This window comes from Raphanus sativus, chromosome 5 (assembly GCF_000801105.2).
Source record: "Raphanus sativus cultivar WK10039 chromosome 5, ASM80110v3, whole genome shotgun sequence".
Lineage (NCBI taxonomy): Eukaryota > Viridiplantae > Streptophyta > Magnoliopsida > Brassicales > Brassicaceae > Raphanus > Raphanus sativus.
In genome coordinates, this window is record NC_079515.1 from 8,261,625 (window position 1) to 8,285,035 (window position 23,411).

General features: G+C 34.7%; 4 protein-coding genes across 9 annotated transcripts; 2 read left to right on the forward strand and 2 right to left on the reverse strand.

Annotated features, from left to right (window-relative positions):
- The first annotated feature begins 1,262 nt into the window (after nt 1-1,262).
- On the forward strand, nt 1,263-3,261 carry LOC108805371 (uncharacterized). The gene is made up of 3 exons (XM_018577393.2): nt 1,263-1,858; nt 1,980-2,324; nt 2,415-3,261. The coding sequence occupies exons 1-3, from the start codon at nt 1,391-1,393 to the stop codon at nt 2,997-2,999; spliced, it is 1,398 nt and encodes a 465-aa protein (XP_018432895.1). The 5' UTR covers nt 1,263-1,390; the 3' UTR covers nt 3,000-3,261.
- A 7,962-nt stretch (nt 3,262-11,223) lies between these two features.
- LOC108860510 (uncharacterized) lies at nt 11,224-12,354 on the reverse strand. The gene is made up of 2 exons (XM_018634379.2): nt 12,162-12,354; nt 11,224-11,651 (listed from the first exon to the last, which is right to left on the reverse strand). The coding sequence occupies exons 1-2, from the start codon at nt 12,203-12,205 to the stop codon at nt 11,363-11,365; spliced, it is 333 nt and encodes a 110-aa protein (XP_018489881.1). The 5' UTR covers nt 12,206-12,354; the 3' UTR covers nt 11,224-11,362.
- A 4,744-nt stretch (nt 12,355-17,098) lies between these two features.
- LOC108859057 (probable polyamine transporter At3g19553) lies at nt 17,099-19,970 on the reverse strand. Of its 4 annotated transcripts, none has more exons than XM_056986694.1 (3): nt 19,823-19,970; nt 18,439-19,429; nt 17,099-17,767 (listed from the first exon to the last, which is right to left on the reverse strand). In XM_056986694.1, the coding sequence occupies exons 2-3, from the start codon at nt 19,413-19,415 to the stop codon at nt 17,335-17,337; spliced, it is 1,410 nt and encodes a 469-aa protein (XP_056842674.1). In that variant the 5' UTR covers nt 19,416-19,429; nt 19,823-19,970; the 3' UTR covers nt 17,099-17,334. The 4 variants fall into 4 exon arrangements, with proteins under 4 accessions (XP_056842674.1, XP_056842672.1, XP_018488406.1 ...); XM_056986692.1 differs by having other exon boundaries at nt 19,641-19,959; XM_018632904.2 differs by having other exon boundaries at nt 18,439-19,461; nt 19,641-19,959.
- A 1,651-nt stretch (nt 19,971-21,621) lies between these two features.
- LOC108834416 (putative F-box protein At3g19560) lies at nt 21,622-22,907 on the forward strand. Of its 3 annotated transcripts, none has more exons than XM_056986696.1 (2): nt 21,622-22,277; nt 22,351-22,547. In XM_056986696.1, the coding sequence occupies exons 1-2, from the start codon at nt 21,662-21,664 to the stop codon at nt 22,407-22,409; spliced, it is 675 nt and encodes a 224-aa protein (XP_056842676.1). In that variant the 5' UTR covers nt 21,622-21,661; the 3' UTR covers nt 22,410-22,547. The 3 variants fall into 3 exon arrangements, with proteins under 3 accessions (XP_056842676.1, XP_018463251.1, XP_056842675.1); XM_056986695.1 differs by having other exon boundaries at nt 21,793-21,932; nt 22,006-22,905; XM_018607749.2 differs by having other exon boundaries at nt 21,622-22,907.
- The last annotated feature ends 504 nt before the right edge of the window (nt 22,908-23,411 follow it).

Consider the following 23,411-nt stretch of genomic DNA (forward strand, 5'->3'; position numbering starts at 1 on the left):
ATGTTTTGTTTAATTTATTTTGTATTTGATAATTATTTTGTATGTCTCACATAATAACCATGACGTGAGAAAAGAAAGAATAATAACCCTTAACTTTTAATAGTAATAACATCAATCGACTTTTAATAGTAATAACATCAATCAGATTAATTATATTGATTAAACGATTTGTTTAATTATTCGTAGGACACTTATGTAAGGGTCATAGGAACATGGTATTTAAGGAACAACTATAGCTGTTAAAAAAGATCGAGTGTAGTTAATCAAATGAAAATATATGTCCATTAATCAAAATATATGTATACGAAAGTCAAACGGAAGTTAGTGTGATATTATAATGGGAGTAAACGGTTAGATAGGAGCGGGCGTTAAATTAAGTATTAGTATAGAGGAGTGAACGGTTAGATAGGAACGGACGGTTTGATTATGTATGTATAGTTAGAAATTTAAAAGATGGACACAACATATATTAATAGGGCACACTGCAGAATTAATAGAATAGATGATCACCTTAAGAGTACAGTGAGCCACACCCATATTTACATGTATAAAACTTGTAGAACTGGTCCTCTATGTGGTTTAAAATAATTTTGTATATGCTATGCTTTTCAAAGCGCTCTTGTTGGATCATAGTTAGTCATCTTAGACGTACATATAACAATTTTTATGCAAATTTGACCACTTTTTGGCGTTTTAAACAATAAATTTTCAAACCCATAAAGATGGAAATTATAAACCATCGACAGGAGACAGTTACTATACCAACCATCAAAAGAGACAAACATTTTCAGCAAGAAACATTTATAGAAATGTTTTAAGAATAGTACAGAAGAATGAATTTGCAAGATCATCTTTGGTCATACAGAAATCGTAAGAGGAGTACAAAGCGAATTTATGCAGTTAAAAAAGTAACAAACCATTCCTAATTAACCGCTGACACTTTTTAACTGTGAACTTAACGAAAACTGTTAAAAAAAAATAAGAATCAAAGAGATTGTCCACCATCCTTAACGGCGCGAACGTCACAAAACTCCAACACTACTGCGAGTACGGTCAAATCAAAACACTCGCAATCTCTCTCCGTCCACGTGTCCCTCATGCGTTGCCAGGTTGGAAAGAATATATACCCCAGGCGCGTGAATCACCAGATAGCGCGCGTCCTTACCCGACTGGAGATTCCGAAAACAAATAAAGGGTAAAATGGTCATTCAACACACCCGGAGATCTCTGTCTTCTCGCTTTCCTCTCTCTCCGTTGTTAAAATAAACAGAACTCTCTCTTTCTCCGGAGTCACACTGCGAGAGACTCGGAAAAAAAGAAAAAAAAAATCAAAACTTTCTCTTCTCTCACTGAGTGCTCTTTAACTGTGTGTATTGTTACGAAGAAGGAAATGGAGAAAAAGCAAGGATTTTTCTCAGCTCTCAGAGGTCTATCTCCGTCGCGTTCAAGGGCAAGGTCACGCTCAGTTAGTCCAGCTCGGTCTACCTCCCCGATGAAAGCTCTCTCATGGGGGAAGAAGAAGAACTCCACCGGTGGGTACTGTCTGTCTCAGCCGGAGCTTTCGGTCGGGAGATCCGGAAGCTTGAGACCCGTGATGGAAGGTCCTGATCCAGACGAAGAAGAAGGAGTAGGAGGAGGAGGAGGAGGAGGGAATGTAGGAGATTCGAAACGCCTCGGGTCGGGTCTAGGTCACTGGGTCAGGGGACAGCTGTCACGCGCTCCTTCAGTCGCCGCGACGGCCGTCTGTCGGAGAAACGATCTCAGGCTCCTCCTCGGAGTCATGGGAGCTCCTCTTGCTCCCATCCACGTCTCCTCCTCTGATCCTCTCCCTCATCTCAGCATCAAAAACACTCCGATCGTAAGCCTCTCTCTCTCTCTCTCAGAGGGTCGTAAGCCTCTTTCTCCGTCAGAGGGTCTTTGTTTTTTTTTTGGTCAAGAGTGACACGTCATCATTTCGTTTTTTGTTTTTGTTTTTGCAGGAGACATCATCTGCTCAGTACATTCTCCAGCAGTACACGGCGGCTTCTGGGGGACAGAAGCTACAGAGCTCCGTCAAGAACGCGTACGCCATGGGGAAGCTCAAGATGATCACTTCCGAGCTCGAGACGGCCACGAGAACCGTTAGGAACCGGAACCCGTCGAAGGCTGAGAGCGGAGGTTTCGTTCTCTGGCAGATGGATCCGGACATGTGGTACGTTGAGCTCTCTGTTGGTGGTAATAAGGTTCGTGCTGGATGTAACGGGAAGCTCGTGTGGAGACACACTCCTTGGCTTGGTTCTCACTCCGCTAAAGGACCCGTCAGACCTCTCCGCCGTGGACTTCAGGTAAAAAGAGATCCACACTTTTCTTGGAACTTAAGTTAGGTCGAGAGATCCAAGAGAACGATCCTTAGTGTGTTTTGTGAATGGTCTCAGGGGCTAGATCCGAGGACTACTGCTGCTATGTTTGCGGAGGCCAAGTGTATAGGAGAGAAGAATGTGAACGGTGAAGATTGCTTCATTCTCAAGCTATGCACTGACCCTGAAACGCTGAAAGCGAGGAGTGAAGGACCAGCTGAGATCATAAGGCATGTCCTCTCTGGCTACTTTAGTCAGAAGACAGGACTCTTGGTTCACATCGAGGACTCGCATCTGACAAGGATCCAATCCAACGGTGGAGATACTGTTTTCTGGGAGACAACGTACAACTCGTCCCTAGACGATTACCGCCAGGTGGAAGGGATCATGATCGCTCACTCGGGACACTCGGTTGTGACGCTTTTTAGGTTTGGGGAAGAGGCGATGAGCCACACGAGGACTAAGATGGAAGAGAGCTGGACCATTGAGGAGGTTGCGTTTAATGTTCCTGGTCTGTCTCTGGATTGCTTTATACCACCGGCTGATCTCAAGACCGGTTCTGTAACGGAGTACCCACAAGAGGAAAGAGGGAAGAACAATGCTGCTGCTCACAGGGCCAAAGTTGCAGCCTTGGAGAATGGGAGCTTTGAACCTAACCGCTAAGCTTTGTGTGTCATACTCTGATGTCTAACGTTTAAAAAAGAGAGCTTATGGCTAGTACAACCCTTTGGAAGGTAGCAGTATTTATCAGATGCAATTTGTTTATACGCCTGGTAACTCTAGCTAACTCTTCATAGCAGTTTTTTTTTTATCGGATTAGGAGTCGGGTTTATTAGCATAACAAAAGATTCATGGTTCAAACCGGATATTTTTTTTTTCTCACTCTAGTCCCAGGAGAATGGTATGGAGTTTGGATTTGGTTTTACTTATGTTTTAGTTTTTGGTTTTTCTTTAATTCTCACCTTCGATATTTTGAGTTAAGGTGAAGGCAAGAGAAGGAGAATTGCCTGCTACTTTTACTTCCAGCTTCTTTAAAGCTTTAAGTGTTTAATCAACCTTCTAACGAAGAATCTTGATATTGTTTATCTTTTATCTTTTATCTTTTGTTTTCAATTTATGGAGATTTTTTTTTCTTTTTTTGCTTTTTCTTATCTTCAGTGTTTTTTGCTAATGCCATTATCCCATCCACTTGTACCAGAAAGTGAAGAATATAATGTGAAAACTAGAAAGACGCTAAAGAGAATATAACCAAATAACGTTTCACATTCATCAAGATAATATGAAAAATTGGTGTTTATCATGAATCATGGTAATAATAATATGAACATACACTCTGTTCCTACTTGTTTGGCAACTAATGAAAGAAGAAGATGACCCCTCGAGAGTCGAGTCCACACATTCACACACACACGGCCACATTTATGGCAATCCACACTCTAAAGTCTTATTTCCACAATTTTATTTATCAAATTCCAGATACTAATAGTCTGTGCAACTGGTTTTATCATATACTTCTGTTGAAAACTGTGTCATATTTAATGAAAGATACTTACTTCTTAAACCTTCATTAAATCCTAGAATATTTATTTTGGTTTATTGAATTGAATGTTGTGGGGATGAGATCTTGAAAATGAAGGGGGTCCATTTTGACGCTCTTTCAATGTTTGGGGGACTAACTTTCTGCTTTTGGTTAAATTAATGACCTCTTTTGATTTTCTTTTCAGATCACAACTGTCTACTCTTCTTTTCATTTCTCAAATTTTTAGCATTAATACAAGCAATTTATGTATTATATACTCCATCCATTTCAAAATAAATGTTTTAATTTTTTTTCCACACATTTTAATAGAACATATTAAAACTTAGTTATAAATGCTTAGTTTTCTATAATTCTATATTTTCTATATTATAAAACCAATAAAACTTTACAAAATACAATTAATATTTTTCAATTTAATAGTTTCTATTATTAATTGATAAAAATCACATTTAAAAAAATATATATATCTTCTGATTTTTTTTTTGTTAAAACATACCTTTTCTGAAACAGAAGGATTATTTATGGGTCAATTTGCTTAATAATCATAGCAACACCATATATAAAGAATATAGCCATGCGTGAAAAGTTGTGTCAATTTGGCATAAAATTAGACAACGCTCTCCTTTCCAGCGAGTGAGAAATAATAAACACAACGCTCAATATCATACTATACTATATTCATCTAGTATATAGTACATAACAATTATTTTATAACAACAACCATTATGAAGAAAATGAAGAAAAACCATTATGAAAAGAATGAAAAAATAAAAAAGCTAAAAAAGATGAAGGGTTTGTGAAGAGTACACTATACTCTAAACCCAAACTATATACCCTAAACCCAAACTATATACCCAAACCATATACACTAAACCCTAAACCCAAACCATATACCTTAAACCCAAACCCTAAACCCAAACCATATACCCAAACACTAAATCCTAAACCCAAATATTAAACTCTAAACCCAAACCCTAAACCCAAATCATATACCATAAACCCAGACTCTAAACCATCAACCCAAACTCTGAACCCTAAACCCAAACCATATACCCAAACCATATATCCTAAACTCAAACTCTAATCTTAAACCTTAAACCCTAAATCTAAACATTTATCAATTTCGTGACTATGCTATACATATTATAGTATGAAATACTCGACACTCCTACAAACTTTGTATATATGAAATTCTCTAAAATTTTTTTAGATAGAGAGATGATGAGTGGCGACAGTGTTGGAGAACAAAACAGTGTAACTGATCAAGTAGGGAGTAAGAAAAATCATGAGACAGAGAAGGAGATATAAATTACAAAAGAAGAGAAAAAGAAATTTATCAGACTATACTGTAATTTAAAATAGTATAGATTCAAAATTGAGATTATGAAATAGTATATTAAATTTATAAAATATATGTTTGTTTTAAAATTTTCAAAACATATTATGTGTAGAAAAAAGACTTGTTTTTATTATCTAAACAACAAAATTGTATAATTGTTTTTACAGAAATTGAAAGCAATTAAAAATTGAAGAGGAAACCATAATTATAAAAAAAAAGAAAAAAAGAAAAAAGAAAAAAAACCCATTAAATGACAATATGACAAATATTACACAAATATCATATCTATCAGCTTGTTATGGATATAGAGTTGATATTTTTCTACTATGTATATGGCTCCAAATTTCCCATTATTTATTAGTGTTTTCATGTATGTAACAAGTAGGATTGTTGAATTGAATATATGTATCCTTTTGTAGTGGGCACATCATGTTCCAAATTTTGCAATCCCTTCGCTTATAAGATATGCCATTTTCTTCTCTTTTGGTAAAGACTAAAAAGTTACATATGGTTTTTAGAAAGTTAGGAAAAAGTCACGGAGAAAATCTAATATTTTAGCGCTTTTTTTCATTTGACATTTTAAACACTCTGGGTGTTAGCATTTGACATTTTGAATACTTATGTGGTAAAATCATTATTTGAAAAGGGATATAACATTGAATTGGTTAGTTGACATACGCATTTATACAATATATTCACATTTACAAGAACAATGATAGTATTTCACTGATTTGGAGAAGAAAATTTGAGAATATCTAGTTTGGATCATAATACACATTCTCGTTATTTTTTAATATGTACTTACAAAAAGCATGTGATCAAATCACAAATAACCTTGGACATTTGTTCTAACTTCATCATAAATACTCCAATAGTGTTAAAAGTTAGAATTGAGCAAAATATTCATTAAAGTTGATTCAAAATCCGAATTAAACGGTGGATTATGGATACCACCAAAATCCACAATAGTTACTCCATGACCACCTCTATTAAAAGTTACCACTCTCATGTTTTTAATTTGAACCTTTTAACAAAGTAGTTTTTACTTTGTACTAAACACTTTTTAAAAAGCTAATGATATATGATCCAAATGTTCAAATAGACCGAAACTTTGAGGGCATTGCATCATTAAATGATGGCTAGACAACATACTGTACATTCCAACTTTTACTTGTACTATCAAAATACAAAAGATAACGTTCTTAAAATCTTGCAAAATAGTTAACTATTAATATGTTGTCTGTAAACCTAGCGACATATATACAAGGGACAAAGTCACAACTATTTTATGGATTAAGAAACGATAAATTATTATACTTGTACCATGTAATTTGATTTGGTTTTCAATAAAATCCAAAAGGTTTCAATCAAATGAACGACCTCCATTCTAACGACTAATAAGATCAGCTCTTTATATATATAAGCAATTTATTTGATTGTATAATAAATAAATCATATATATCATAAATAAATCATATATATCAACGGCTATGAATAATGGTATACCATTGCCGGAATTAAGTTCAAAATTGGTTGAAAGAATGACAATTTAGCTTTGTGGAGTAGCAACGGTATATCAAAGACTGGTTCTAGTCGTGTAGGGAATACCGACATCCGAAGAAACAAGGTTAAACCCACCTTTTATGGGGTTATCGACAATGTTTGAGAACGGAAATTGGTTATTTAGAGATTATGGAATAGATACGAACGGAGCGCGCCAGTTTAATTTAGGTGGTTAATGCAAAGTTCGTTTTAGAATATTTGAATCTAGATAAATTTTGGTTGAAATCTGGATTGTAATTGACATTGTATTTCCTTTAACGGGTTTTTAACTCTATAATAATATTATCATTTCCAAAAAACTTATTAATCGATACATATGAGAAGGAAAATAAAAAGAAGATTGGTTCCAGTCTTGGATCCTATACGAATTATAGGAAAACCCAACACTTTTCTGTAAAGACAACAGAAAATCGAGGAAATAAAACACATTACTATATATAGAATAATAATGTAGAAATAAATAGAAACAAAAAAATGGAAGAGCATGCATGTGAAAGAACGTGGGAAGGTTTTAGAGCATATGATCTGAGACATGGATGTGTAAGAAGCTTTGCCTCACTGTCACTAAACCACTCTGTGTTTTGACTGCTTTTACTCTCAGCTCTTATTTGTCTTTTTACCCTTTGCACACCAACTCTTTGGATTCTGTTCCTTTTTAAGTTTAACCAGCAAATTAAATTCGTTAAAACTAGATGAGTATTTTTTTTTACTTATTGATGTGAACTAACAGTACTATCTCTGAGCAAATTAGTCTGTTATCACTTTAGTGTTCGTAATTTAAGAATATAACTGATCACTTGTCCAAGAAGATGAAGATCACATTCATAGCTGAAGTGGTTTCGATCTTAGTTAAGGAATATAACTCACTTTAAAGTGTGAAAGGAAATCTTTATCATTAATTAAGTGTTCACCATAAAACATGGTTTAAAAAAAGTAGTTCATGTTATGGTAATGGTGTTTATTTAATTGGTCGTTTTCACAGTTCACTATAATAATTCGCAATACATAAGGTTACTTAATTAGAACTTAGAAATACATATGATCAACTGATCATGAGCTTCTGCTTCATTTTTGTATTCATGGCCCAGAGAAGAAAATGTTTGAGATGAAGTTAAGACTTGAGATATAAAAAAATGGACACCCTAAACTTGTGAAGCACTTTAAGACTAAAATGTACTTGTGCTAGCTTTAACCACACGTTAAACTGAACAAAATGTCGGCAAGGATTGGGAAGTGATTGTACATAGAAAAACATTTTAAACGAAATGGGTGGGTTTCAGTCATTCATTGATGTGTATACTGCCATTCTGAGGAGTTGACAGTTATGTTGTAGAATTTATTTCCCTGAAGACTTGTAATATTACCCATATTTAAGGGCAACCCAGTTCGTTGAATAATCTTTCTTTAAACTCTTCGTTTTTTTGGGTTGCACTTAGGAGAGTACCCACCGGCCGGCACCACCTATCAGACTTATATTTTGATTATACTTTTAGACCAAGTAGCATTGTTACCCTACAACAAAAGATCGTTCATAATAAGCCGAACTAGTATGGCCACTGCATTTATTTATAAGATGCAACATTTTAGTCGTATGTTAACAATATGATTCCTTCATAACATCCCATTCAAAAGATTTATATACTTTCATACCCTTACTATAATCTATAAGGACGTCGCTTAAGAGAAGTTCGGTCATAATATTTTTGTTTTTGACTGCTTACCTCGCGTGGAACAGAAGTGGCCTTGGGATTGTAGGAGTGGGTGTACAAGAAACTATATACAAGAGGAAATAAAATCAAGTTATACAATTTTCTGATTAAATAGGAAATATACAAAGTTGAAAATAACAAACGAAAGTATAAATAGCCATGTGCGGATGATAATCATAAGGTGGCCGTTCCCAAGCTATGACTGTTCACTATCGAATGGTCATATTTCATGAACTGTTTTATGCATTCAAAGCATTTGAACTATTATCATATAGTATTTTCAATTAATTTTATCAAATAATATTAGGTAAAAATGGTTTTATAGCAGAATGATTCAAAAGTTATATTATGTCTCAAAACTATGAAAACGGACTACAGCAGATAGTGTTCAAACCAAAACTACGGAAGTAAGGGCAATTAATATCCATGAATCTTAAGCCGAGGATCAAAGCAAGCTAAATGGTAGAATATGGCTTGTTTACACGTTTCGCAATTCGCCAGACTCTCCAAAACAAAAGATACATTCTCTCGTCTCAATGTCCAGCTTTAAACCACTAATATAAGCATCTTGTGGATTCTTGTCGGTGCAGGGTACTTCTGCTGAGCTACATACCTGTAGCTCCTTTTTTTGTGAAAGTGAAACACATACCTCTCGTGCTGGCACTAAACCGTTTTTGTTGCTAGAGAGTTCGCAATTAAGCGTATTGCCACACACTCTCGTGCTGGAGTTTACAATTCAGCTGAGCTAACTTCCTGTATTTGTAAACTGTTTGTTACGTCCAGAGCTTGTGGATTCTTATTGCATTCCTTGTAAAATTGCGGTCTTTCTTGGATGAAATATCGGTCTTTAAGGGAGCTGAAACTTTGTTACGTAACCTTGATAAAATTATGAGTAGTTTCAAAAGGTAAAGAATGGGGTCACAGAGTCAGGTCAGGCGGTAATCAAACTAATAAACCTGTTAAGAACATAGTAATTCATGTAAGCTGCAGAAGGAAAATAAATTTACCTTTCTCTATGTAAATTATTACATCAATGCCATATTTTTATATTCAATAATAAAATATAACATTAAAATTAAACTAAAGTCAGATCACATACACATACACGATACATCATACATCCATAATCTAGTAGTTGCACAAACTAGCACACATAAAATGATCAGATCGCAACAAATATATTAATTATGTATTCTTATTTAACCAATCACTAGATCTTGACCCGCTCGACCGAGCGGGTGTTAATTTTTTTTATCTTTGTTCGTACTAAATGTTATACATGATTGCTATGTGTATTAATTTTAAATTTTGAGAAATAAAAATGTGTTTAAATGTGTTTAAATAAACAATGTGTACTAATGTGATTCCTTTGGCACGCTGCTGCAATCTTTACACCATATAAAACAAAAAAAAAGAAACAGATTTATAAACCAATAGAATAGAAAAAAACTTATAAAAGCTGAAACAAATGCAAGTACAGATTCATCTGAGAGCATGCACTCAAATGTGTCGTCTCTAAAACCGGTGTTTTGTTTCCAACAATGAAGAACTTTAACTTGAATTTTCCAATTGTTTCTTAAAGGTTTCACACCATCTATCATAACTAAAGTGCTAGGTTTCGACATTGTGTTTATTTGGGAGTTTTTGTGAATGTCGTATGGTGAATAAGAAGTCGAGTATTTATAGACAAATTTTTGTGAGGTGAAAAAGAATATTTCACATTCAATTAAATCAACCATAATAAATAAAAATATCACAATTTGATCGACTCCTAGATTTTCGCTTGGATAAAATATACTTGGAGAAGGAGATTTTCCATAACTGATTATTTAAACAACTTGGAGAAGGGTTTTTCTATAAAAGAATATTGACTGTATGTTTAAAAGAAAGGAATATCTGATAATCAATTACATTAACCATAGTAAATACTAAGAACATCGATTTTATTGTTTCCTAGATTTTAGGTTTGATAGAATAAACTTGGAGAAGATTATTTCCAATAACTGATTTTAAAACTTGCGATATTATTAAATCTGATATTGTAGGCATGTTAAATCAACTTGGAGAAATGGTTTGCTATAAAAGATTATTTAGTGTATATTTTAGAATTGAGAGATTCAATTTTTTAAAGGAACAATATGGACCAATCTTAAGATGAATTATATATAATTGCAATATGGACAAACAGATGAATTATATATAATTGCAATGTGGACCAATCTTAAGAAGCTGGATGAGTGTGAGCATGATGGTTTTATTACAAATACTATGTCTAATTTTTATATGATCATGGCAGGGATTATGGTTGCACATTTGAGTTGATCTGATATATTAGTATCTAATTTCTATGTATGTGATGATTCATATGTATCTTAGTATTCTTACTATATATATATTATATATAATTTCAATATGGACAAACAGATGAATGGTACGTATTTCATAGGAATGGTATCTATATATTATATCTATATATTATATATAATTGCAATATGGACAAACATGTGAATTATGTATAATTGCAATATAATTGTAAGATTTAGTTTCAGAGCAATGGTACATATTATATTCTTAGTATATAAATCGACATGTAATAATGGTACGTATTAAATCCATATGTAATAATATATGGAAACCGTATATGGTATATATTATAAATAAGGGATGATGTTTAATTTAAATATAAGAGGTCTACCTTTAAAATCCATCTAGAAGAAGTTGTAATGTTTCTATTTTAATAAGATAGATGCATCATACGAAAGTATCATAATCAAAGTTGCGTACAAACCATTCATCAGGAATGAGATTATTTTGCTATAGTTACATAGTATAGTCCCATTATAATTTCTTACATAACTCGATCATTGTAGCATTTTCAGTTAGGAAAATGATAAGCAGGCTCAGGTTTGTCCACACCGTCTACGTTCCTAAGCCAAAACGTCATGTCAAAGGAAGCTGCACCGTCAGGGACACCGTCCATCACCGACTCATGTCGTGGCGGAAAGAATATTCCGGTACGTGGGTGTGGGATCCACTCCTCTTCGCCGCCACAGTTGATCTCTACTCTATGATCGGAAATGTCTTCAGAGTAGTCGACTACCATAGGATTTGGTTTTGCAGCTTTGCTGCTTATCCCTGCTCGTCCATAAACTTGCTTCCAACTCCTATATTGGTAGCATAAAACTATAGTTACTTCTTTTTTTTTTTTTTCACAAATGACCTCAAAGTTGTCTATACTTCACATATTGATCACACATTTTAATTACTACCTATGTAGCTTTTCCTCGAACACCCACCCTAGCTACTAGTTAAATTTTTTATAAAAGCTAGATCTTGAAAAGTATTTGTATAAACATTTATTTTATAACAGCTCGAATCGGATACGGATTCAGGTTCGGTTTTAATATCGGGTTTCGAGTATTTTGTCCGTGTCTACTATGGGCCATAACTATATTAATTTCAAAAAAGTTTAGTTTACAAATTTTTTTTTTGTAAAAGTTATGACGATAAGAAGGTTTTGAACACAAAATATGAAAAATTTATAGTTTACTGATTAAGCAATTAACAAGATGATTTATTTGGGGGTTGTTTTCAGCCTTTGTGATGTATACGTGGCTAATAGAATTTGATATGTGAAAATAAAAGAAGAATGATGAGAAAGTTGTGGCGTTGACCTTAAGAAAAGCTTTGGTGCTTTGGTGATCACAGTTCTTCCCATCAACTGTGTATGTGAACCCACGAACGTAAAACAAAGACACAAACTAGTTTTTTCTTGTAAATTTTTGTTATGTATATATGGAATTATCTATTTACCCTATATAAACTTGTATATCGGTACAAGTATATTGCTTTCAATATATGACTCGAGCTTGTGTTCTGAAATATATTTGGTCTCTTCTATAGTTGCTATATATATATACCACTAGAAACTGCACGGATAGAGAATCTGAAAGAGGGGGGAGGGGGGGGGGAATAAGAAGAGGACAAATAACTTGTAATTAATTCAAAAGAATTTGACGTGTCGATAAACTATCATCGATCGAGTGTGGTAGATAGAGATTTGGGTTTCAGATTCCAGAAATATGCATGGTAGTTAGCTGTAGATTATGGGTGCATCATGTATGAGTATGTGAAATCTCAATATCTTGCCGTTTGAATCGAGTTTTTAATATATGGCATTTGTGAATAGTTTAATGGGTTCACTATACAGTTAGCTGTAAGTAGTTTTAACAAAAGAAATTTGTTTCATAATACAAGTAGTTTATATATTTCAATGCATCTTTTTCATTTATTGGATATTGGGTGACCATTAAAATAATTTTAGATTTTTTTACAATTGGTTAAATTAATTAATTAAATAATATTGTTTAAAAAAAAATTAAGAACTTTCTAAATATTTGTGTTTTTAAGTAAAACTACTGACGATTAGAAATGGAGGGAGTACAAAGATGATTAAAAAAGCTGAAGAACTTCACCTAAGAAGTCTTCAAGAATATCAAAGTACAAAAGTGTTATTATTTGATCACAATAAATAAATTAATGTTGATTAATGAGTACCGTTAGTTATAAAGAAGTTCCGAATTTGATGATGGGATTATGATGTAGGATGGTGATACTTTGCAAGAAGCATATATTTCAATTCACGTTCACGTGTTGTAGATGCAATGCTTTTTTTTGGAACACAGATGTAATGCTTTTTATAATGAAAACTTGATACTAATATGAAGACCTAGCTAAGAGACTAAAATTGCCCTTAATAAATAACCCAATAAATTCGGGTGCTCAAAGTTTTGTTTCAATACGTCTGTACTTTTGTAATTTAAATTGTTGTTTCATAAGTTGTTTTGTTTTTCTTTACTTAACTTCCAAAACTTTCAACATGGAATCTTCTTTCAAATTTTACAAACTAACATATGCATCTATTTCATTATAAAGGTATAAACTACTTCATTTGGTTGCAACCTTTTTAAACAGAAAACTTAGCATATATTCCATTGTACACATTGTATAGCTTCATATGGAAAAATGCGAAATCCAATGGAAGATATTGTTTGTTAAAAGAAGATGAGACTGTTTTTTTCGAGACAAGTTCAGTTCAACAAATCCTTTCTTTTGTCAAGTTTTAGTAAAATGATGTCAATTTTCTTACTTGATGTAATTGGTTCTTATAGCTTATGATTCCTACATTAAAATACGATTTGTGGGGGTAGGGAAATTTATCTGGTAAAAATAGAATACAAAAGACCATCTAGATCATATAGTTTATATGAACGTGATCTGTTCATCAAAATCTTGATACGTTAGTCAAAAAAAAAAATCTTGATACGTTACACTGAGCTAACTGTGTTCGTCTTGTTTTGATTCGAACTGATGTCTTGGGAAATTTATCATGCCAATTGAGTGTACTCGATCTAGCATGTTTCCCTCTGTTATAAGGTGCCATCGACCCAAGGGTCGATCCATTTTGACAGGCCTATTTTTATGAAGTGACCCATCTTAATACTGCTGCTTATAAGAAAATATGCCTTTTCATAATTGGTGTAAAGAACCTCTGAAAAGTGAAAACCTCAGGTGGGAATCTGCCAAAAAAAGTTCTTATCCTCGTTTTCCCTTTTTTTTTCAGTCGATGTGATATAAATCTTTAATTTAGAACCTCTCAAGTGAAAAGTCTAACTTTAGTTTTAAAAAATAGGATCATGGTTTATAAAACATAAAATGGAATGAACATATGAAAAATTAGGAAACAAGGATAATCAAATATCATAGTTTTACAACAAACTTCAATTCGCCAAAAGATACAGAAAATGAACAAAACTCTGATATTAAATCAGGAAATGGAGTAGTCATAACTTCTCATCTGTTATGGCTTGGTCCTTTTCCGGCAGATATTGGAAAACAAATTCTTTTTTTTTCTATATTTTCAGAAAACGAAAATTTATATATAATCTAATCGAAGATGTCACCGGTATGAAAATGATGCATAATTTTTTTCATATTGGAGGAATAGCGACGGATTTACCTTATGGTAGGGTAGATAAATGCTTTAAATTTTATGATTATTTTTTAACATAAGTTGTTAGAATATCAAAAACTTATTACAAAAAATCATTTTTTTAGAACCGAGTTTAAACAGTGGAGTACCCTTAATCTACAGTGGAGTACCCTTAATCTACGACTACAGATTTATTAAAGATTCTATACTAAGTTTGGATTTTGAGTTTTAAAGAAAAATAGCACACAAATTAATAAAATATATTTATATAAACTATTCATCAAAAGTGTAAAAAAAATCATCATACGTGAATCTTCATGACAAAATGAACTGTAAAATTATCGATGTAATATCTGTTGGAACTCGTTTTTAACGAGATAGTTTTAGATCATTTTTTTGATAAATTTCCGGACGAAGACGTTCGTCGGAATAACCTAATGTTTGACAAACACTATGAAATAGTGTATTCATATGTCAAAAAACAAAGTTCGTTTGAATAAAAAATATTAGTCCAAAATCATTAACTTGGAAAGCTTGTAAAGCTCGACAATTTGACTTTGCTTGAGATTAGTAAATGTCCCACATAAAAATACCAGATGATAGTTTTCTTGTTTATATATGGAGAAGTAATAAAATGGATCATGACCATATAAATATACTATGGTATATTGGTGGAAAGATATATTCGATTAAAATGTGTGTACACTAAACCGAGTTAACTAAATAAAATTTGGAATAGACTGGTTTGGAATTAAAAGTTAATTTGATAAATAGACAGTTAGTCTATTACCCTAATAATGCTTTGGGTCAAATTCAAATTAATTTTATAATTCAAAAATATTTTTGCCATTGATGATAAAATTGTTGTCATTGACTTTGTCTTAATGGTTGATCAAAATTTATTATTTTGAATCAATGCTTCTGTTGTACGTTTTATCATTAGCGTTCTTTGGAACAAGCATATAAAAGCACTTCTCCATATTATTTTTATAAATATCAGTTGTCTCCGTTGTAGCGAAATAAGGTTCATACAATATTTTCTTATGAAAAAAGACCATCGCTTTTTAACAAAAAAATTATTCAAAAATCAGGTTTAGCGGTGAAGTAAAACTCAGTCTATGTCTCTATCTCCATCATGCACCCCCGCACACACGAGATTACAAACTCAGAACAGCAGTAAAGCGAGAAAAACAGGGTAAATATGTAGATTCTTTCTAAACACTGCAGTTTACTTGCAGCTTCATGTTCTGAATCATATTCACTACAAAGTGCAAACATAGTAGACAATGAATGACGTAACCTAACAAACTTTGTACACTAAAACAAAGTTATATGATCACTCTTTCTAAGTTACTTTTCCCCAATCTCTCTAACCTCTCTCTTCAAACTTTGAGCATTTGCTCCGACACGTGGAGACATCGGCGGTTGGCCGGTGCGCGTTTGCTCCACCGCCAGAGGGTTATTTCTCCATGTTCCTACTGTGCTAGTTATTTCTCGAGGTGTCTTACTCGAAATGGAGTGGGTCGTGAAGCTTTCTCTCTTGGCGGTGCTGGGTGTCTTCGTTTGTTTGTCTGATTAGGAGAGGCGGCGGTTCTTCTCTGCCAGTGCATCCACGGTTTCACGGGTGTCTTTGTTGTTTGGTATCTGCAACTTCGGCGTCGTTTGAGGAACTGTCTTCTATAGCAGTGTTCTCGTCGTCTCTTGTGGTTGCTCTCTCCTTGAAGATCCGTTCTCATGTCTGGCACAACATTTAGAACATATCGCGAGTGATCTTGCTATCTTCTCCCTATCTATCGGTCGCCTTGTGTGTCTCCAGCATGGAGTGTCCGAGCAGTTCAAAAAAGGGTAGAATTAGGTTCTTTAAGTTCGGACCAGGTCGCCTTTCTGCTTGATCGTTTGAGTATTTGGGTAGCAAAAGGCAGGGAGGCCTGGGCGGAGTTTAGTCATCCGAGTGTGGAGGAGGCTTCTTGGTCTTCTGTGTAGGCTAATCTTTATTTTCTTTACAGGGTATTGAATTTGTTCTGGTGTCGCCTCCACTGCAACCAGTTTGTTAGGAGGGTTGGTTTCGTATGTTTAAGCTTTGTCCCTCGGCCTAGGCTTCTTGCTCCCTCCGCTGTTGCGGTTCTGAGGTTTTGATGGCACTTCGTAAGGTTTGCTATTTCTCTACTCATTCAGCTCTGTTGAGCTTGATGGACGGTTTAAGTTACGAGCTTGAAGAGATTCTCATAATCCAGCTACTGGCATCCTAGGCAACTAGGTGAACTTATATTCGAGTGATTAACATCATCAGCAGAAAACGGGGCTTGATATTGTAAAATTTTCCGAGCAAAGTTTGCGGATGGTGTTGACTAAGTGGGCGAGCGAAACGAGTCTAGTTAGATTTGATATAGAACATTTTGGTCGAATGAAGTTTGTAACTGGTGCTGTGATTCCACTTGTGGCTGAATAATAGTAAATATGAATGAATGAGGTAACCACTTGTGGTTCTTAAGTGATACTTTTCATGATCTCAAGACATACAATCTGTCTCATACCGTCTAAGATTTGGATAACTATTACTATATGGTAAAGAAAACATGTCTCCAATCTAAACAAAGAGGCCAATAAGTAAAGAAGATATAAGAAGACTTGACGAAAATGTTGACAGTAAAAGAAAATGTGTACTTTAATCAATAACTACATACATAATCATACTATAATCTTAGACAATTCCACACATAAACTTTCATGTACTCTAAGCCAAAAGCTGAACAAGACATAAATAAACTGAATTCTTACATACTATACAAGACAAAGTTTTCATGTCTCTTTATAAGACCTATGCAAAATAGTTTCTGTTGATCTGTCTTTTGAGATCATCGGAGAAGACTAGCAGAAGACTCGTCTCCATGTTCTCCTGAAACTGGTCTTCCTTCCTCTGGGATGAATCTCGCCCATCGTTTCTCCTTCACGAGTTCTAAGAACGGGTACAAGCAGAACCCAACAACAATGATTACACCGCTGATTAAAAACGTCTTTGGGGCGGCCAAAACCATCACAAGAACCACAAGCAAGGAAGGAGGCAAACACAGTATCAAAGTTCCAAAGGTGTTTAAGGGGACTCTATAAGGTCGATTAAGATCCGGTTTCTTGATCCTTAGCTTCACAAAGGCTGCAAACTCAAGAAGCATTCCTAACGCGTACAAGAAATTCAGAAACTCTATGATCTCTTGAAAGCTCAACCACGACAAGAATATAACTCCTGTAGCTGAGCACAGAATACTAATCGTTGGTGTTCCATACTTCGACCTGCAGCAACACACAAACAACGTTAAACCGAGTTCTACAAAGGCATGATTAGTCCTGGCATATCATCCATGGTAGTCTTGGTGGAGAGCGTTCTCTGGTTCTCATCCCTAGTCATATTTCAAGTGAAGAAAACCGAAAAACCAAACCGAAAACAAACAAAAAACCAAGACAGAAACCGGACTGAAAATTACAAAAATACAAACGGTTCCTATTTGTCTGAACCAAAAAAGCCAAAACCGAATTGAAAACCGAACGAAACCCAAATATATTAAATATAATTAAAATATATTAGTTATTTGTGTTTCAAAAAAATCAAAAAAAAAATTAGTTATTTAATAATTTTAAAATAATTATATAAAATACCATTTATAAATAGATAATTATTAAAAAAATGAATTACCTAAAGTTTCTGGTTTTACTAGGGTTTTCTGGTTTTTTGGTTTTCTTTCGATTTTTAAACCGGAACCATTTATAGTCCGGTTATGTTTTGGCTTTTGGACAAAAATAGAAACCCAATCCTAGTCCGACCGAAGCAATCCAATCAAAAAGATGTCGGGTTCCTAAATGGGTTCTATATACACCAGCCCGAATAGCCCGATCCGTACAAGAAACCCAAATGCCCAACGCTAAGGATGATTCATAACCTAAAACTTGCGTACTAAGAAACTAACCTCTGGGCGAAAAACGCAGGGAGCATCCCAATCTCGCTCATACCAAGAAGCTGGAACGCATCACTACTCATCTCAGCTTCAAACAATCCAAGATTCGACATAGCAGCAGCAGCTTGTATCCAACCCTTGAGCCAAACACCTCCAATAAGCATTCCAACCTCAGCAAAATACCCATCACTCCACTCACCTGAAGAAGACTCGCTCAAAGCTCCAGTCCCAGCCATAAGTGGGATCAAATACGACCCCATGACCAACAAAACCGCTCCAAACAAAGCCTTTGGAAACGTCTCCCCAGGGCTCTCAACTTCTCCTGCAAGAGTACTAGCCTTGTCCCAATAGTTCAGATTCCAAAACATTGTATTGAAGTACCCTCTCCAGTTAACTTTCTTGAAATCCACAAAGAGCCAACGCTTAGGCTTGATCCTAGGAACAGCAAGCAAAGCCATTACAAGAAAAGGACAGAGCGATAAAACAGCTAACAGGACAGCTGAAAAGCCGACAATATGCAACCCTCTGTAGTTCAGATACGTCAGTGAGAAGGTAATGCCTAACAGAGCAGGGACGCGAGCAGCTACATGGTTCAAAACAGGGAAGGAATGTTTCAGGTAATCAAGAAACAGAACAGGGTAGAGAGCATTGTCCATAACACCACTGAACCATTTCCAAAACCCTTCTTGGAATCCCCAGAAGGGACCAAACGCTGAAGAGATCCAAACCACGTAGCCACCGTTCTCCGGGAAGCTTGTGGCGAGCTCTGCTGTGATCAGAGCTTCGGGTATGCTCCAAATGAGAGGGAAGATTAGGAAGCCTAGAAGGGCTAAGAGAGGACCACCACCTGATTTAACAGAGTCCTCCACACCAAAAGGGCCACCAGAAACTTCATAGAATATCAGAAACACTAGAGGCAATAGTGTCAGCTTTGGGCTTGGTTTTGTCTTGGCAACATTTTCATCGTTTGCGATTGTCTCTTCACCCATCAGACAAGCACCACCTGCAGATTTGTCTTAACAAGTCTCGGTGATTCTGTGGGGGGGAAAAAAACAAAGAGATGAAAACTTTGGAGAGTTTATTCTTGAAAATGAAACCTCTACAGGAAAAAATATAACAAAACAAGACCTTTGAAAAACTCTGCTAAAAAAACAGAGGATTGGCAAAAACAGAGTCAAATTAAACCGATGGATTTCAAAAGTCGAGAATATAACCTTGAAAGTTATCTCTCTTTGTCTTTCTGTGATGAAAAATTTGGAGAGTTATTCTATAAAAATGAAGCCTTTGTGGAGAAAGTGAAACAAAGCAGGGGCCTTTAAGATACTCTGTTCAGGAAACAGAGGATTGGCAAAACAGAGTCCAACTAAAAATATGGGTTTCAAGTGGAGAATCTAACCTTCAAAGGAATCTCTCTCTCTGTTTGTGTGATGAACCACAGAAATAGATGGAGAGAAAGAAGATGAGAATTGATTGTAAAGATTCAGCTTTCCTTCTCAGATTCAATATTGGATGTGACGTTGGATTTGAAGAATCTTGTAGAATCATTTTTTGTTGTGGGGTAAGTACATTAAAGACGCCACATGGCTCGTGCTATTACACTACTACGCCATCTATCGCAGACTTCGTCAAACTATTTTGCTTCTATCTCTCTTTTGTCTTTTCCTGCAACAACCATCGCTTCTCTTCATTTGGGTTGATAAAAATAAGGCAACTTATAACTTGGCTATTGTATTGGCCGGCCCTAGGGATGTTAAACGGATCGGTCTGGCCTGATTAAGCTCGAAACTCGTAAAACCCATAAAAATATTTTAAGCAGCATATACAGTACTCTAAAAAGTACAGTCCGAGTCTAATAGGGCTATAAAGTTTTTGAACTTGAACTTCTGGAAATAATTTATTATAACATTGTATATGTCATTTTACCATTTTAAAATATCTTAACTTTAGAGAAAAAATCAATTTTAATTTTTCGTTTCAAATCTAAATGTTCTCAAGATTTTATAACCTATTCCATATGAATTTTAATTTTCATATTCAAGATTGAGCCTAACAAAGTGTTGTGGAACAAGTTCTAAGGAGAGGATATGAGAAGTTTGACTAGAGAACAAGGTTATTCTAAAAAAAAAAACAAGGTTATTCTAGTCATGAAGTTGGTCATGGATATGAGAGTTTCTTCGTTGATGTTGAGGATGAGAAGAAAGTGGCAGTTGGTTGTGATATAATATATGAAGAGAAGATGACCAATAACACAGCCTATGTGAATGGAGAGGATTTGAGTTTGCAGAGAAGTGGATCTCGGAAACACACTCAAGAAAATACATATGGCAAGTTGTTTTGTTGTCAGTGAGGTCATGTGTGTTGTTGAGATTCCACTACTGTTTTTTTTTCACCATCTCAATTTATACATTCTTCAATTTGAGGCAATAGACGTGTTAGCATGTTTTCTATGAGGTTTCAAGAAGGAAGAAAATTGATGATTGCTAAGTGGTTGTTTCTTGTGGGCATTCTTTGGGTTGTCTCTTGCTTAAATGAATTCTTCAAATGGTTTCATTAGTATTCTGTTACTATATATGTTTGTCTTTTCTGGTGTTCTTGATACATATTTAAGAACTTAACTACCCACATCATAGCTGAATTATGCTATGCTTTATGAGCAAAGAGAATCACTGAGGTTAGTTCTCAAACTAGTTCTTTTTGAGTATAAAGGTTATGTCGAAAGCGTACACAACATGCAGTTGCAATAACCAATCCCTAAAAGAGATGATGAACGATTACAGAGAAGTTCTCTAGAATGAAAAGGTATTGGTTTGATGCGTTTGAGATTCTGCATACATTTTTATATGATTACTTAGAGAAGAAGTAGACTAAAACGACTACTGAAAAATCTGTATTAACCTCTTAAGTTTTAGAGTTTTTGTACATAGTAATGTTAGAATAAAAAGAAACAAATATTCGTGATCATCTGATTCCTCTGTTTTGGAAATTAAGAGAAAAGGAAAAATAAATCAGATCAAGAATTCTACCAAATAAGCTGTTTCCATTTTTAGTTTTTGAAAACCTGTAATTTTTTAGCTTAAATTAACTTCTTAAACCATATCTGTGAAGGAAAAGGAAAATTTGAAGCGGAATATGCTTCTTTGTGACGCATAAATAGTAACATAACTTAGTTGTCTTTGTAAGAAGATTACTGGGCAAGTTAAATAAAAAACCCCTAATTTTTTTTTGGCTTGAAACAATGACAAGAATCTCTGATCTTCCACAAGATTTAATAGAGGAGATACTCTCTAGGGTTCCGTTAACTTCTCAGCGAGCGGCTAGATCCACTTGCAAACAATGGAACGGTTTATATAAAGATGAAAATTTTACTAAGAAGCACCGTGGCAAAGCAGCTAACGATACCATGATGATCATGGTGTATGATTCTAGGGTTCGTTTAGTGAGCGTCGATCTCCATGGAATCCATAAGCAAAAACGTGGCTTATTTGAGCTATCGACAGAGCTAATAGGTATACTTAAACGAATCGAGGTATTTGAAGTCTATCATTGTGATGGCTTATTGTTATGCCTTACCGATTGCAGAATGATGAAGCCTGATGATCCCGTCGTATGGAACCCGTACTTGGGACAAGTCAGGTGGATCAAACCCAGAAGAAAATTAGCCATCTCGGGTAGCTATAGGTATTGTATGGGATACGACAACAAGAACAACCACAAAATCTTGAGGTTTTTGGATCATGACGATGGTACTGCTGAGCACGACATATACGATTTTAAATCTGATTCATGGAGGGTTCTTGATCTCACTTCTGACTGGATTATACTGGATTATCGTGAGGGCTTGTCTTTGAAAGGTAATACTTACTTTGTTGCTCGAGAAAGAGAAGTAGAGTATAGAGAATCTTTAATCTGTTTTGATTTTACAAGTGAGAGATTTAGACATTGCCTTGATCTGGAATCTAACTACCGTAATGGAGACACTGTGATCCTATCTGCTGTTAGAGAAGAACAGCTTGCAGTGTTATTTTCCCGCGTGGATACAAATACGATTGAGATACGGATTACAACAAAGATTGAGGCCAATGAGGTGTCGTGGAGAAATTTCTTAAAAGTTGATGTGGAGCCGTCCATGCTCAGGGGAATGTTCTCGGGGTTTCCTTCGTATAGGAGTTCTTTCTTGGTCGACGAGAAAAAGAAAGTGGCATTGATTTATGATAATGTCTTCACCAGCGCTTACATGATTGCAGAGAATAATTACTCCAATATAGTTGCTCGTGGAAGAACTACATGTTGGCCACCGGTTGTGTGCTCTTATGTCCCGAGTTCGGTGCAGATTCAGAAAGGTCCAGTACATGCACGAGGCAAAAGGAAATTACGGGATTTTTAGTCCATTCTCTCTGTGTAGTTTAACAAAACATTTTTTTTTCTATTTAGCTCATGTGTAGACTTAAACATTGTTTTGCTGATTTGAAACTAAACTTGATTATTGTCGAATGATTCTTGCTCTCTTGTAGAAGATACATTCAAGTTGTACATTTTTTTAAAAAATGTGCAGAAAGACTTTGATATCTGTCAAGCCTTATATGTTTTTTGTTATATATATTTAGCTCATGTGTTATTGAGATCCAATTGCTGGATGTTGTTTCCGACAATTCTTGTCATCCTAATCTAGACTCAAGTGAGCCTGCAATGTGCAACATGTTAGATTTGTGAGAATAAGAGATGTTTAATGAGAAAATATTGTTGGATAATGAAGAATAAAAGAAAGAAAATGAGAGAATATTTTTTCCTTAAATCTTAAAAATGTCATTACAATACACTAGAAAACAACCCCGTGCATAGACGCCCGGGAATAGTGAATTTTTTATTTTTTTGTTTCATATTTAATTATTACTTTATATTTAACTTTGTAAGAAATGTTAAAAATTAAATTGATGTGTAATATTGTAATTATATTAGAATAAATAGTTATTCTTCTAACAAATACT

What these genes read in the sequence shown, in the direction of transcription:
- LOC108834416 (XM_018607749.2), top strand. Translation starts at nt 21,662, where the DNA reads ATGACAAGAATCTCTGATCTTCCACAAGATTTAATAGAGGAGATACTC.
- LOC108859057 (XM_056986694.1), bottom strand. Translation starts at nt 19,415, where the DNA reads ATGGGTGAAGAGACAATCGCAAACGATGAAAATGTTGCCAAGACAAAA. An exon ending in CCTGCGTTTTTCGCCCAGAG is followed by an intron (nt 17,768 to 18,438) that starts GTTAGTTTCTTA and finishes GTGTTGCTGCAG; the next exon opens with GTCGAAGTATGGAACACCAA.
- LOC108860510 (XM_018634379.2), bottom strand. Translation starts at nt 12,205, where the DNA reads ATGGGAAGAACTGTGATCACCAAAGCACCAAAGCTTTTCTTAAG. An exon ending in GCACCAAAGCTTTTCTTAAG is followed by an intron (nt 11,652 to 12,161) that starts GTCAACGCCACA and finishes CTACCAATATAG; the next exon opens with GAGTTGGAAGCAAGTTTATG.
- LOC108805371 (XM_018577393.2), top strand. Translation starts at nt 1,391, where the DNA reads ATGGAGAAAAAGCAAGGATTTTTCTCAGCTCTCAGAGGTCTATCTCCG. An exon ending in GCATCAAAAACACTCCGATC is followed by an intron (nt 1,859 to 1,979) that starts GTAAGCCTCTCT and finishes TTGTTTTTGCAG; the next exon opens with GAGACATCATCTGCTCAGTA. An exon ending in CTCTCCGCCGTGGACTTCAG is followed by an intron (nt 2,325 to 2,414) that starts GTAAAAAGAGAT and finishes GAATGGTCTCAG; the next exon opens with GGGCTAGATCCGAGGACTAC.